This window comes from Agelaius tricolor, unplaced genomic scaffold (genome assembly GCF_023055355.1).
Source record: "Agelaius tricolor isolate 1412-34295 unplaced genomic scaffold, bAgeTri1.0.p SCAF_17, whole genome shotgun sequence".
NCBI lineage: Eukaryota > Metazoa > Chordata > Aves > Passeriformes > Icteridae > Agelaius > Agelaius tricolor.
In genome coordinates, this window is record NW_027269277.1 from 17,113,290 (window position 1) to 17,128,475 (window position 15,186).

General features: G+C 45.0%; 1 protein-coding gene across 2 annotated transcripts in view; it reads right to left on the reverse strand.

Moving 5' to 3' along the window:
- The window catches only part of AMOT (angiomotin), a 60,363-nt gene that overhangs the window by 29,369 nt on the left and 15,808 nt on the right, over nucleotides 1–15,186 (reverse strand). For both annotated transcript variants that reach the window (XM_071442711.1, XM_071442710.1), the window contains exons 2-3: nucleotides 6,501–6,666; nucleotides 4,194–5,103 (exon numbers count right to left, since the gene is read on the reverse strand). In XM_071442711.1, coding sequence (XP_071298812.1) covers nucleotides 4,194–5,056 — 863 coding nt within the window. In that variant the 5' untranslated portion in view covers nucleotides 5,057–5,103; nucleotides 6,501–6,666. The remainder of the gene's footprint in view (nucleotides 1–4,193; nucleotides 5,104–6,500; nucleotides 6,667–15,186) is intronic.

Genomic DNA, 15,186 nt, shown 5'->3' on the forward strand with positions numbered 1-15,186 from the left:
TAATACATCCTAAAAAATTATATTTAAAAAATATCATCTTTTAAAAAATTGCATTAAAAATCCTAGTAACCTCACAGTGACACCAGACTTTTAAAGATTTTGCATGCAAACTTTTACATGCACATTCAAAGAACTTTTTGGCATTCCCACTACTTACAATTTTGTCTTATAAAATACTTACATACATTTTGTGGGTAAAAAATACCTGGCTCTGGGATTTCTTTATATTAGCAAGAGAAATGAAGAATTTATTTCTCTGGTAAAGCAATTTTGGGTTGAGAGAGTCAGAAAGGCAAACGAACACAATTTGGATTTTTCAAGATTTTTATGCTACACTTCAAAATGTAAAGGTAAAAATGACTATTTGTGTCACTTAACAGTATTGCTGATAAAATGGTAGCAGAAAATTCCCTTCATGAGAGAATGAGTCCTCAAGTAACCCCACAATAGCAACCACAATTTTATCTGAACCAACCACTTCAGAAAAAATGTAGACTCTCAAAACACATATACAACAAAATTACACAATCTCCTTCCATTTGCCTCAGTGTCACAGAGACATGAAAAAACCAAATGCAGGAGAAAAACAAAATTCAGAGCAATTATCCCCACAAGTGTTTGGGTTTGAAAGCATCACTTTAAGGGCCACTTCTCTGTGCACCACGCAGGAATTTCTGCTCTCTGGCATGGAACTCCACACAGGCCAAGTACAAACGTGGATTTATGGCTCTGCAAGCAGCAGGGTGAGCTGAGCTTTTGGGGCAGGAAGGCAGAGCCAGGGAGCGAGGGCAGCTCTGCAGCCATGGGATGCTCAGGCTGCCAGGACAGAGGGACACACACAAGGTCTGGGGCACAGCAGCACACTGGGGAAGGCCAAGAATGAAGGGACCAGGAAAGATCTCTGGCTCGTTAAGGTTTTTTTTCTAATGCCTTCCCAGCTTCTCCTGCCTGTTTCATGTTCAAGAAGCTCCAGTTCCCCTCCTGCACCGAGCCGGAAATGCTGCCCGCGGGAGGGAGCAGGCTCCACTCCATTACACAGCCGAAATCAAACCCAGGAATTTTTGTTCTGCTGCCCAGTCACACCTGATTAGCCCCCACTTTGATGCTGCTCAGGGGAACGCAGTGCACACAGTGATTTGCTAATTATGGGACAAATTCTGCAGACCTCCCTCTCAAAAACTTTCTGTGAAGTCGATGGGATTAATCACCACAGCAGGAGCTCAGTCACTTGGGCTCCAGACAGAGGATGGCGCTTGGATCAGAGAGACAAGGAGCTTCCTCTGCACCCAAAAATGCATCACACAGGGGCTTCCTCTGCACCCAAAAATGCATCAGACACGAGCTTCCTCTGCACCCAAAAATGCATCAGACACGAGCTTCCTCTGCACCCAAAAATGCATCAGACACGAGCTTCCTCTGCACCCAAAAATGCATCAGACACGAGCTTCCTCTGCACCCAAAAATGCATCAGACACGAGCTTCCTCTGCACCTAGAAATGCATCAGGCAGGGGCTTTCTCTGCACCTAGAAATGCATCAGGCAGGGGCTTTCTCTGCACCTAGAAATGCATCAGGCAGGGGCTTTCTCTGCATCTGCACCCAAAAATGCATCAGACAGGAGGTTCCTCTGTACCCAAAAATGCATCAGACAGGAGCTTCCTCTGCACCCAAAAATGCATCAGACAGGGGCTTCCTCTGCACCCAAAAAGGCATCAGACAGGGGCTTCCTCTGCACCCAAAGCTGCTCCAGCCCTCGCTGTGCTGCCACAGGAGCAGCCCCAGGACACGCAGCCCAAGGCACCCATGCTCTGCTCCTAGACTGGAGAGTTGTTTTCACAACCAATGCTCAAGTGTAGCTGAAGTATTAGGGAGAGAACCCAATGGAGCTTCATACGTGGCCAGCCCTCTTCTAAACTTTCTGTAGAATTTCCAAATAACAGCAGAGATGCCTCCGGCATGCCCGGTATTTACATTAAACCAACATCATTATCAACATACACTGTTCCCAAACTTACACCGCCCAGGAGCAGGTGAGGCAAACTGTTTGCAGACTGGTTTAAACTTACCACACAGCCCATTCCTTTCCCAGACTGGGGAGGGTGAAGCATGAGAATGCTGTGAATTCCCCAATGTTTATCTTGCTCAACGAGTTTTATTTAACCGCATCATTAGGTCACCCTCAAATTCCCCCGAACAATGAGGGGAAAAACCCGCAGAAAAGGGTGTGGCTTCGGGAGCACAGAGAAGGGGCTTTGTTTCCTTGACGCACAATTCAAAAAATGCACACATTTACCAACCCAAATGAATCCCGATAAAGGCTGAGCCGCGGTGCAGGAAAACTGGAGACTGCAAGGACACTCCTGGAGAGAGGCAAAAGCTCTCCCCGGAGCTGTTTGCCTTTAAAATCCCCACACCATCACCCAGCTGCACCTTTAGCAACACAGAAGGTTTCTTGTCTAAATGACAGTTTCTCTTACAGCATGTGGGAGAGGGAGGGGAATAGAGGACTCGCTGCCTTCCTTTGCTACGCTGCTCTGTAATTTATGGATTAGTCTTGCAATTGTTCTACTGCTCCAGCATTTGCCTGCAAAGGAAACCTCTCCTCTGTGCAGCTATTTAGGTTAAAAAGTAACCTCATTAGATTCCCAGTGCTTTGAAGACAAATTTCAGTTGCTTCCCCTACTGGAAACCTTGCCAGCTGAACCTTTCTCCTCCCCCTCCTTCCCCCCACCATGTTCTTTCAAAGCAGCCAGGATCCATCCAATACAGACAAAAATCACCCTGTCTAGAGGAGCTGACTGTTGGCGTGTTTTCAAATACCTCTCCCTTGAACAGCAAGCAGGCTACATCTCACTGCATATAATATAAGGAGTATTTCTGATGCAGCAGAACCACTGAGGAGCTGCTTCCCTGCCCCGTGTGCACAGAGGTTTGAGGCCTTTGAATTTGCAAAAACATTTGCAACGAGCTTCTACAATCATTACCCCCCCTAAACCCTTTACTTCCCCTTTTCCTGGCCTCTTTATTATTTATTTAGCCAGATCAAAGGGCCTTTTCATCAGGCTTGTATGCTGCTGAAGTCATTTCAGATCACAAACAATGGTGGACAAACTCTGAAAATAGCTCCTCATAGGGCTAGGGAGGTTCTGAGCAGATTCAAACTCCCTAAAGCTCAGACTCTGCTCCCAAATACTGACTGGTTTCTTCATGCTCCCCTCAAAATGTGCAAACACAAATTCACAGAGACCTCTCCATTTACATCCTCTCATTGCTCCTCTGAATTTCCCTTTTAGCTTCAAAATGAGGCCAAAATCATTACAGCAGATCCCACCTGGTGTCAGGCAGGGATGAGATGGTATGGGAATAGGTAAAGTGAAGCTGGGGTTTTAGCCCACCTTAATAAAACTTCATCTTCCTACACGGACATCAGTGTTTGGCTCAAGCCAAATCCGGCTCCTTATCTAGAGGGAACCAGAACAGGCTGAGATTTCAAATGATGCAAGAAAAATGGCAAAAGCTGAATAAGCAAGCCTGGGATGAGGCACAAAGCATATTCCATTTTCGTCTCCTACACTTCAGTCCACTGAAAATAAAATTCTGAAAACTCTACAGGACTCTCAGAGGTGATTTTTGCTACCTGCACCATTATTGCCTTCATTCATTTTCTCCTTTCCTATGTGATGCACTTTTAAGAAAAATCTTTTGTCTGGCGGATGTAATTAAAGAACAACTTAAGTCTTGCAGTAAGTATCTGCAAGTTTCTACAATGCATCACACCATAACTTTGGCTTTTGTAGCAAAGCTTTTGTGAGGCTCTGGAGCCTCAGCATTGAACTTCCCCATACCATAAAATCAAGCTGGCTTGTTTTGGATATTTTTTTTTTTTTTTTTTTTGGTAAAAAAGCATCAGGCCTCTAGTCAGCTACTGAAGCAGGTAACAGTCCTTCCAAACAGTCTGCAGCTGAACACAACACATCATCTCACATAATGAAAATGGGGTCTTTGTGCCTCAGGAGTTTTATACTGTCATTCCCTACGTGGCTGTTTTAGTTTTACATTGTCATTCATGGACTGAGTTTTATATTGTCATTCCCTACGTGGCTGTTTCAGTTTTACATTGTCATTCATGGACTGAGTTTTACATTGTCATTCCCTACATGGCTGTCACAGGGCTTGTTTCAAGGTCTCTCTTACCTGACTGAGCCATACTCAGGGGGATGCTGATACCTCATCATAGGCCCATCAGATCTTCCCTGCTGGCTCATGCGATGGTCACTATAGAAATGCCCCGAGTCCTGAGGCTTGCAGTTCATAGACGGGGTGGACACGTTTTTGTAAGGGTACTCTGGGGGAGGCCCCCGCTGCTCCATTCCTTTGATGCTGGGCTGGGAAGGGGGCTGCACCGAGTTCTTGTAGAACTCATTGGAGCCAGAATTTTTGTAAGGGTCGCTGGACTGCTGGGGAGAGAGCGGGGACAGCGGCGCGCTGGTGACGGGCGCGTGGGCCTTGACCCCGCTGGTGGCCAGGGACAGCTGCATCAGCCGCTCGCTCAGGGAGCGCACGTGGCCCTGCTTGAGGTCCTTCAGTCCCTCGTCCTGGTGCACCTTCCCCGGGCTCACCCGCTGCACCGTGGGCCTCCCCTCAGTCCTCATCTTCTGGTTGGTGACGCCCGTGACGTAGAAGGCGGCCCCGACGCTGGCGTGCGGCTGGCCCCGGAAATACTGCGACTGCACCTTGGCCTCCTCGTAGGTCGGGAGGTCCTCGCTGTTCTGGAGGCGTGGTGAGAGCTGCTTCTCCATGATGCTGTTGTCCACCTGTATCTCCTGGCCCTGGGGCTCCTGGCGGGCAGCATGAGTGACCAGCTGGTGCTCCTGGGAGCTCAGCCCTTCGTTCTGAGAGGCCGGGCTGCCGGTGCTGCTGAAAGGGGGGGCATTGCCTGTGGCTTGCTGGTGTAAGGCCAGAAGGTTGCGGTTGTCATTGGGGTTCCCGTATCGGAGCTGCTCCTGCAGCAGGCGCTGTAAAACTGTCGTAGCTGCTTGCTCTTCTGAATTCCTCATCTCAAACTGTGGTGCCTTTTGGGTGGAATGTAAAAGCTGCCCTTGACCTAAGGAAAGGAGACACGGTTATTAGCGCCTGAGTGGATCGAGGGAGAGATATTCAGGAGCAACGGCTTGAAATACAGAAAAAAAGCAGGTTAGATTACCAAAGGTTCCCATAACAATGGGGGTCATCAAGGACCGTGGAGACCTAAGAAGGACGTGCATGCCCGGGGGGCAAAGCCTCAGAAAGGTGATGAAAGGTGACTTGAAAGTTTATAGGCAAATCAATCCGCTGCAAGCTGTAGGGATGCGTGCCAAATACCTCAGACAGCATCTCGGGCAAAAAGGAGACGTGGAATTCACAGGATGATGGTAAAAATGCCTGAAACCTGTTTGCTTTATACTTGGAGTTACCAACAGTGAAATACACTTCCCATATTTGTAGGCAGACAAGGATTGAAGTGTGAAATCAGCAACTCGTCGGTTTCAAGGGAAAGAAAAAAACCAAAAAAGAGGCCCATTGAGATAGCATATGGTTCAAAAGAAATAAAGAAATCTCTCGGCTTGGATAAAGCAATTCATTAATACCTAGTTAGCCAGCAGGTTTTTAGAGTTATGAAATGCCCAGAGTGAGATCAGCACCTCTTCTCCCTGCTGCAGAAAACCCCAGGCACGGTGCAAGTGAGGACTCGGGAACTTCCTGCTGTACAAAGGCAACCAAATGCTCACACATCTAAATATCCTCAGCGGAATGCATGCAAATGCAAGGGGAGGAAAAAGAGATGCCTGATCTAAGGAACAGAAAAAGACCTCTGAGTGGCAGGAAAAAACACTGTGTCCCAATGAGAGAAACACAAAGAGCCAATGTCAGGCACATCCTAAGTACAGATTAAGCCAGTGACCAACAGCAATTGCATTTTGCTCAGTCTCCCAGTGGAGTCAGGAGTGTGTCATGGAAACTCAGGCCCACTGGCCTTGCTTGAGTTGAAATATCAAAAATTAATGATACCTTTGAGACATGTAACTGAAAGCAGAGCTCCTTTTGAGCTAGAACAGCTCAGAGTAGAGTTCAGCCTCACTCGCTGGCCAAGCTGCAGCTCTGCCCTGACAGCAGAACACGTGTTGGTGTTCTAGCATTTTCTTTTGTCTCCTTTTTTCTGTATTACATTGTCCCTTAGCAGAAGGTAACTTGTTCCCAACAGTTTGTTCTGTGGCAGAACCAGGAGGCCTGAAGGGTCTGCTTTGTGCTGCATGTCCACAACCTCCCCGTTTGCTCCCTCAGACCAGCCAACCCCCGCAACACAAGGACTCCCACTGAGCACACAAAAGCCTCCTGCAAATCTTAATGAAGAGAAAGTTAAAATCCACCTCATTCCAGGCTGCCCACCACGGCAGGAATTCAGGCCCTGTGAGCCGACCTGGAATGTGACTCCTTTGAAATGCTGTTTGAAGTGGCACATACCTTTGTCCTTCACTTGCAGTTCCCTGGGAAGGAGAAGCAGTTCTGCCACATGGGGGGACACACTCAGCCTTCCTCCTGCAAACCCAAGATCTCCACTCAGAGATGGCTTCAGGCTCCTCTTCAGCAGGCCAGATCACTTGATACTCTCCTCACTCCCAAAATAATTCTGAGGAAAGCATTGAAAACATCTTTTTAATCAGTAGATGAGACCCTCGAAATAATAAACCTTGGCCCATATTTCAGATTTTCCTTTTGTAGCTTCTTGTTTTCTCCCAGAGCCCAACAATTTTGATCCCTTTAGGATGAATGAACCCCCGTGTCCCCAGCAATCTACTCCAGCTGCTGCTTTAATCATGACCATTTCTGCTCCAAGATTAAATGTTGCCAAGTAATGCTTTGTCCCATCTGTGCCTCCAAGTGAAACAGTGATTAAAACCCGCTAATTCTTTAACTCCATTGTTTTATTTTTTGCTCAGAATGAAAGCTGCAGCACAGATGAGGATGCCCTGTGCTTATGGCTCCTTTGCCAGTGGTGCTGAGTATTTCAAACTGTGTCAGCAGAAATCCTCTGCTGGATGGTGACACTGTGAAATGCTTGATAAACTTCAACACACCGTGCCTCAGAAATGACTGTGAGAATGATCAGTTTGTGAATATTAGCTTTATTTTACAGACTGGGAAAGTCAGGGGAAGAAAAGGACACTGACAAGAGTTTATGCCAGAAATACATTGCAGAGCACAGCTCTAATTCCCAAAACACTCTTTAATTACGTTACTTTTTTCCTTCAGAATATGAAGCAGTAAAGAAACTTTAACCATTGAGAGGAGAAGCAGGAGAATACAGAACAATGTGTATTTAGGCACGTTACAAGAAGCAGTCACTGAAGGTGTCCCAAAGAAAAAGCAATGCAAAAGATGTGGAACGTATTTGTGCACTCAGTGTGTTCATACTTTAAGGAAAGGCAATGAAAACAGAACTAGTGAAACTAAAAATATTCATTGATACGTATAATTTAACTTAATTTCCTGGAATGTTGCAAAAAATAAAGTGAACAGATGTAGTGAAGGAATGCAGACGTGGATACTTCTGTCTCTGACTTATTACAGCACAAATCCACACCCAACAAAAACTATCTCAGATCTGCAAGTTAAATACTTGAGGTGTCAACAGCAATTTCAAGGCACATGAACAATATCTAAGGAGAGAACAAGGCAGTGTTGTGTGGTGTGGTACTTCAAGATGGTGGTTGAAAAAAGCAGCTAATGTCAAATTCTTAACTGGTGACTTAGCTCGAGAGGGATATATTGAAAACAGCTGCCAGCAAATATGCAGTAAAGAACCTTTAAAGCAGGCATTAAAGATAGCAGATAACTAGAGCAATTTCTAGCCTCTTTTCCCAGTGTTGCACAACAGAAGTTAAGGATTCCTCATCCCCCTCACACCAGAATCATCACTGACTCTTCTTTTTGTAATTTTTTCTTAAACCAAGCTGCCCTGAGCAACCCTTTTTATTAGAGTATAAAAAGGCTTTTATTATGCAATATGATGCTGCCTTTCCACCCAAAGATTTCTTTTGTCTCAACTGGAAAAATCTAAGGAGGTGGTGGGGGGGAATTGTTTATTTTTTTAATACAAAGATACAATCCAGCTTGAGATTCTGCCTCTCTGCCTTAAAGATTTTTTTTCAACAGACAAATCCAATCTGTGCATGTTTAACTCCTTCAAATGCTCCAGGAACCATTTCACACGCAGAGCTTCACTCCTCAGCACTACCAGCTCATTCTGCTGAGCTGATGGAGGGAGGGCACAGTTCACACTGAAAATTTGCTAGAACTGAACACTACTAATTTTAGTGTGGGTGTAAACTAGAAATCAACCTGGAAACCCAAAGCAAAAGGTGGGCTGAGATTCAATATGAAGATATTCTGGCCAACAAATCTGCTTTCTTTAAATACCAACTGGTAGCCTATTTTTTCCAGTTTTATCCCATTATTTTTAATTAACAAAGAAAATCTTGTGCAACTAACTTGGGTGGCAGCATTCCTGGGATCTGCTTTCTGAGCAGGCTGAAAACTCCTGGCAGAACCAGTGAGTTAACTTTTCTATTAACAAAACACAAAAACGAACAGTACAATTGGTGCTGAAGCCCATGTGTTATTTATTTGGACACCAAACTCTATTTTCTTGTCAGGCTCTTCCAGCAATTTCGGTTTTCACTGTGCCAAAGATGGAAATTAGTGAGATGCACTGGAAAAGTTGTTATGATAGAGCTGGAAGGAAATCGGGAAGTTTCTGTAGATACTTTAAACAGACATATTTGGGGGTTTAGCCTACAACTATTATGATTGATAGGGCTGAAATCAGACTGCCAAAAACTCTGCCAAACTGTATGGATTGGATGGTGCACTCTCCATAGCCACAAAGCCTAGAAACACCTTTTCCAGTGGAAAATCCAGGTTTAGATCAAATCTCATCCAAGCAACCACAATGAGATTTCCCAGGCTGAATCAATTTTGCAATTTGCTCCCAAGCATTGCAGCTCTGTCATCTTACACCTCATTCTAAACTCTGGTCTGAAATTACTGCTGGTAATTTGAGGGAAAAGCTCTGGAAGAAACATCAGAACCTAGAACTGGTAGAACTAAGACAGGAATTGCAAATAATGCTTCACCATGCTGAGATCAAGAATGGGCACAAAATGGGGGTAGTGTAGGTACTATTTAAGAAAGAAAAGCCTCATGTTTGCAGGGCATTGTGTAAAAACCCAGTAGCTGAGGCTTCTGACTTAAACATCATGTAATTATGCACAGGAACCTTGCCAGTCCCTCGTGAGGAAGGAAGATTAATGAAGAATTTAAAATGATAATACTGCCAGGCTGTAGGGAACCAAAGCAGCACATTTCTGTACAGCATGCAAATATTTTCCAGCATTATAAAAATAAACAAGCTTAGACAAGTGAGCGACTCACCACTGTTTGATGAGTGGCTCTAATGCTATAGCTCAATTAACCTGCATGGAGCAATAATAACCTCACAAGCAAAGAGAAGCATCTTTCTTTAGCTTGTGAAACCAAGAGGAATGCAAGAGTCCCTGTGAGGACAGCCTGTGCATACTTGCCCAGAATTACTGCTTAGTTAAGGAGCTAATTAGCTTACACATCAGGTGGGATGGGAACAGGTTCACCACCTCATCAGGGCTGCACTACAGTTAAACACTTTCAGTTTTACTCCTAAGTTTTGTGTCACTCACACCTGAAACAATCCAGTGTCAGACTTCAAACTCCAGCAGCAAATTCTGCAAAGCAATTTTGTGGTTTCTTAAAGGATGTGCTCGTGATACTGCCCATCCTGGCTGGCAGCAGGGGATGGGATGCTACCAGGAAGATGAAGTTTTTGGCTGGTTTTTAGGTGCTGGGCTCTCTTCAGACAGACCTGCACTCTGTAATAGAGGAGGGGACAGCAAACAGTGTGGAAAGGAGCAGCTGTGAGGTCCCTGGGCAATACTCCCATGCTGAGTCACCCCTGGGTAATGGAAACACTCTGCTGCTCCATGGCCCACGCAAACCCCTGATCCTGCAGAATTCACTCAACCTGTGTCCTTGGAGCCGTGGCTGTTCTGCACCAGGGCTCACTCTGCACTGGCTGGGAGCATCAGGGACTCAGAGGCAAGGTCCCACATTATTTAATGAACAGTGGATGTTATCACTGCTTTCTTCCAGTCCTACCCAACAAGGGGGAGGAGGAGAAGGGAGAGAATACACACCAAGCTAGTCCTGGAGAATAAAGATTCCCAACGTCTGGCGCCAACACCCAGACCTGCAAGGCAGCACCCAACAAGTCCCAGCGTTGTGAGATCACTTTAGCACCTGCTCCTAAGCAGGAGGAGTTCCAGACTCCAACCATAAACACCTCCCCAGCTCCCATTGAACCCTCCTGGCCCTGCCTGCCTCCATCTGCTGCCCCTGGCTCAGGTGATCCCGCAGGGTGGCACCCAGCAGGTGCATGGAGTGCTGCCAGCATTACTCATCTTCATTCCAGAAGGGCAGAGTCACCGGGCAAACAAGAAAAACTTCCTTCTTTTAACGAAAAACAAGAACAATGTCACCCGGAGGGGGGCAAATAAGATGCATACCCATTGTATTAGATCATCGTGCTACAGGAGGGAAAGGCCAGGAGAGCAACCAAAGACTGCTCCTGGTTTTAACAACTCTCCCAGCCAAACTGAGCCCACCTGAGCAAGGATTAGACTGTCCCTAATCCTGCCCCTCAAACATGTCACTGGCACAGGGAAGCCTGGCAGGCCTGAACAAAAGGCAGCAAGTTGCTTGGCCTGGCTGGAGATAAATAAGTCATGACATCAACATGGGAAGATCCCCTCTAAATTACATCTCCAAGGAAAAAACTGACAAGACCTTACTTGACCTTTGAATTACTGCTCCCCTCACTAAAAAGTATCAATTTCTTCACAGGGAAGTTCCTATAATCTTCACCAACATAATTTAGGCTTTATATTACAAAGGAAAAAAAAGAATAAACACTTGCAAAGCCCAGTATAAATAGGAATGTGTAGTTGCTTTTAAGCATTTTGAAAAGAATGCTTTGGGATTTTAAGTTCCTCCCTAAAATTTTAAAAGTGACAGGAGCAGGACGATTTATTCTGAATATATCAGTTTAATAGGAAAACCAGCTGTTTTTATTGAGAATATTTCTACATGAAGACATCACACTACCCAATTACTTACACTGTTATGCAGCACTACCTAACACTGCTCACACATCTGCACAGTCACAACCCTTTAGGGGCAGGTACTGCCATTTCTGCATCATTCATGAAACAAAAATTCCAGCACAGGCAACGGAATCTCTGCTACCAACTCCAGAAAGGCCAAGATCTCACCTCTTAGATGTCTTCTTGCTAAAACCAGCTCAAGCTCACGCAGCTTCAGCCACACCAGGTCTCATTTCAGAGGGCTGCCTCCCAGCACAGAGCATGCAAGATTCATCTGCCTCAAACTTCAGCAATTTCCAGTTATTATCCCTGCAGAACTGGGGAATTGCTGCAGTTTGAATTCAACATCAAGCTTTGTTTTGTGTTTTGAGAATGCTCCACTTGTGGCTGCTGCTGGCACTCAGGCAGCGCCCTGCTTCTGTCGTCAGCAGCCCCTGTCCCACAACCATCCCAACTATGCCTCAGCACCAGTTTCATTGCATTGTGTGGTTTCTCCATTCCTCCCCTGATTTAGTCCAGGCCTCTCCTCGGGGCTCTCAGATAATGAAAACCATGTGAGAGTAAAATGTAATCTTCAAACACGCAAACCAGTTTCATGTGCATTATCAGAAGGCAGCAAAATGTTGACAGTGCATCATTTGTCCCTACAGATAGGATCAGACTCTTTTAATTGCTGCTGAGATTAAAAAAAAAAAAAAAGAAAAAGATTGGAATCACCATCTACATTAAAAATAAAGTCAAAATTCAAAGCTAAAAGCTTAAGCAGTCCTGAAAACAATGGAAATATGATCCTCAAAGAGATATATCCATTTTGTGCCACCTTAAGGTAGTTTTTCCTTATATGTCAGTTGTGACATCCTGAAAATTTATATCATAAGTTGACACAAATAAAAAAACGTAGGTGGAGGAGGATGCAGAGAAGAAAACAACCACTATGGCCTAACTTTAGCATGGAATTTTCTGGCTTTTTCTACCAATACCACAATTTCAACTATTTTAAGCCCCCATATGGAGGAGCTCTTCTTATTTCAGAATGCTGTTTCACAGAATTTAAAGGGACTAACCACAGAATCCAGAAAGCAGGCAGGAATGCCCCCTCCTTTGGTCTCAGGTCTGCTTTTTGTTTCCTTTAGAAAAAGAAACAGCTAAAATACAGATAAATTGCCAGTTATCAGCCAGAGCTGGTGTGGCCCAAGGAAGGGCACAAACCCAGTGCAGTACTGGGACAGCCCAACACCACTGAGAGTTCTCAGTGCGTGCCATGGGTTAAAAATATGAATTAAAACCAAAACCCTACAGAAGATCCAGCCCACTGCATTTTAGACAGCAAGGATGTTATAAAAGTGGTTTTGGTGTTGGTCTTTTATCATAACCACCTGGGCTTTTCATGTGCACCTTGTAAAAAACCTTTAATTACCTATAAGATGATTAATTGAGCCTCACCACCACACTGGGAGGAAGATATTACTCCATTCATTTTAGCACAGTGGTGACTGGCTAAGCCTTGGCCTATACTGATGTTTTTGTTGCCACAACTGTGTCACTCAGGGAATTGATTTCTTTTCATGTGAGTATTCCAGCAACCACTCTAAAACAGATGCAGTTACAGTAGGAAATAATTTGTTTTAGGTGTATTGCTTAGGAAACCTCGTGCAAACCACACCAGCACGACTTCTGCCTTGTTAATAGAAAGTTCATCACTGCTAGGAAGATTTTCTGTAGTAGCAGCAAGCACAGATCCTACCTAAATGGATCAGGGATGTTGGCACCCCAGGACTTGTGCAAACAGAAGGCAGAGGAACCCTCTGAGTGTTTTCTACAGCTGGAGAAGATACTTCTGCAAAGGATCCTCAGCAGCTGCAGAAAAATAGTTAAAGATTTAGAGCCCAAATGAACAAAATGAACTTGACTGAGTGCACAGAAAGCAGAGGTAACACACAGCTCCAAGGTGGAGCACAAATCCAAGGGGATTAACCCTCCCTGCTCCCCCTGAGAGCTCAGTCAATGCCAGCAGGACTTGTGCAGGAAATGCACTCAGCTCTCCCTGCCTGAGGAATGCAGTGCCAGGGCCTCTCCAGGCAGGAAAAGCTGCTGTCCTGGGCTCCCAAGGGAACACATCCTGCAGTTTGCCTCCCCTAGCAGCACCCTCGGCCCTGACCTCCAGCCCAGCCTTTTGAGAGAGCCCCATGGAAGCTCCCCTCAAACCCCTGAGCAGCAGGGATGGGCCCAGCAGTGTCCCACACACAGCTCCTATTGCCAGCCCTGCTCCCCAAATCAGAAATCCACTGGGCTTTCAGCACATGCTAAATCCACTCTTCCCCCCAGCAGTGCTAAGCTTTTTTTATAACTTTTTCTTTTCTAAAGAAGATCCAAGTGCTCCACACCCAATCCCAGCTCGACAAGAGCAAAAGCTGCTCTTTCTCATGTAACTTTGGAGTTCTCTTTTGTGCCTGCTCTCCACAGATCCCTGATCTTACCCAAAGGAAGGGTGGAACAGGCTATGTAATGGCTCTTGGTCTCTTCAACCTTCATCACTTACAGTAAAAAGTGCTCCAAATTTGTTTTTACCCAGCACAAATATCAGCACTCAGCTGGGATGACTCCAGAAAATTCCAGATTACCACCTCCACAGGCTATCCCAGGGTCCCAGACTGCTCTGGGTTGGAAGGAACATTAAAACCCATCTTGTTCCAACCCCCCAGCACAGGCAGGGATGCCATCTCACACTGGTTTTAAGTTCTGGCTCTCCAAAAATACAGAGGAGGTTTCAGCTTTGTTTCTTTTCAAAAGGACAATGGGAAAACAAGGAAGATATATTTTCCCAAGCCCCACAACAAGACAGGCTAGCCCCAGTATGAAGCAATCAAATTTGTTTCAGCTGAATACAGAACCACCCAAATTAGAACAGCAGGAAAAGTCCACCAAACCCTGATGGGAACAAAGTCACTGAAATGTGGAATTACTTTCCTTGAGGGTTACAGTAAATAATCCTAATATATTAAGTAATTCTTTCAAAAAACAAGTTCTGTAGAGACAGAAACCATTTTAAGAAAATATTACTGTGACACAACTCTTAGACAAGGTCTTACAAATGCTAATTAATTCATTAAACAAAATCCTAAACTGGCTTAATTCATAAACATTCATATAAGAGAACTGTTCAACAACATCTTGGTCTACAATTGGACACTGTAAGTGCTTTGCTAATACAAATAAGCCTTTAAAAACCAATTTTATTGGATCAGAGAACTTTTCTGTCATTTACACAAAGTCTGGTTCTGTACTGTGACCAATACTGATGAGCCTTAGCCCAACAGTGGTTCCCCAAAGCTGTTGCATCTTTTTCCTGTCCTGAAGAAAATATTTCAAGGCTGCTCTGGAGAGCCAGCTAATATGCAAGATTTGGATATTTGCTGACTTTAGAGTTCTCCATTCCTTTCACATGGACACAGTTCCAGTATCAGATCTGTCCAAAGCATGGACCAAATGCTTTTGGAAAGGCTGAAGGTATGGCCATGGAGGCTGCAGCATGAAGTTCTTCCTGTGGCCAGCACTACATTCCAGAGCTGCTTGGGAATGTACTCTCTCCTGTATAAAAGGGTTTAACAATTCCTGCAGCCAAACTGGACTCACAGGGCAGGTAGGTGCCTGCTCTTTCATAAAAGACAATGATTTAAGTCTACAATATGATGCTGCTGCCACATATGGGGCATGTGCAGAGAGAAAATCAGGTAGCAGGGTATGTGGAAGCCTAACCTAGGAAGTACCTACTCATCAGAAAGTAAGAGAAGCAAAGAATTCCTGAAAGGAATGAGCTTAGAGAAATGGGTTGTGGCCCAGATTCAACACAATGGACTAAATCACTTTGACAAATCCTCCAGTGCTTCCTGCAAGTGTATAAACCCAGCAACAGGCAGTTTGGAACACTTCTATGAGGAACCAAGTCCTCTTGTATT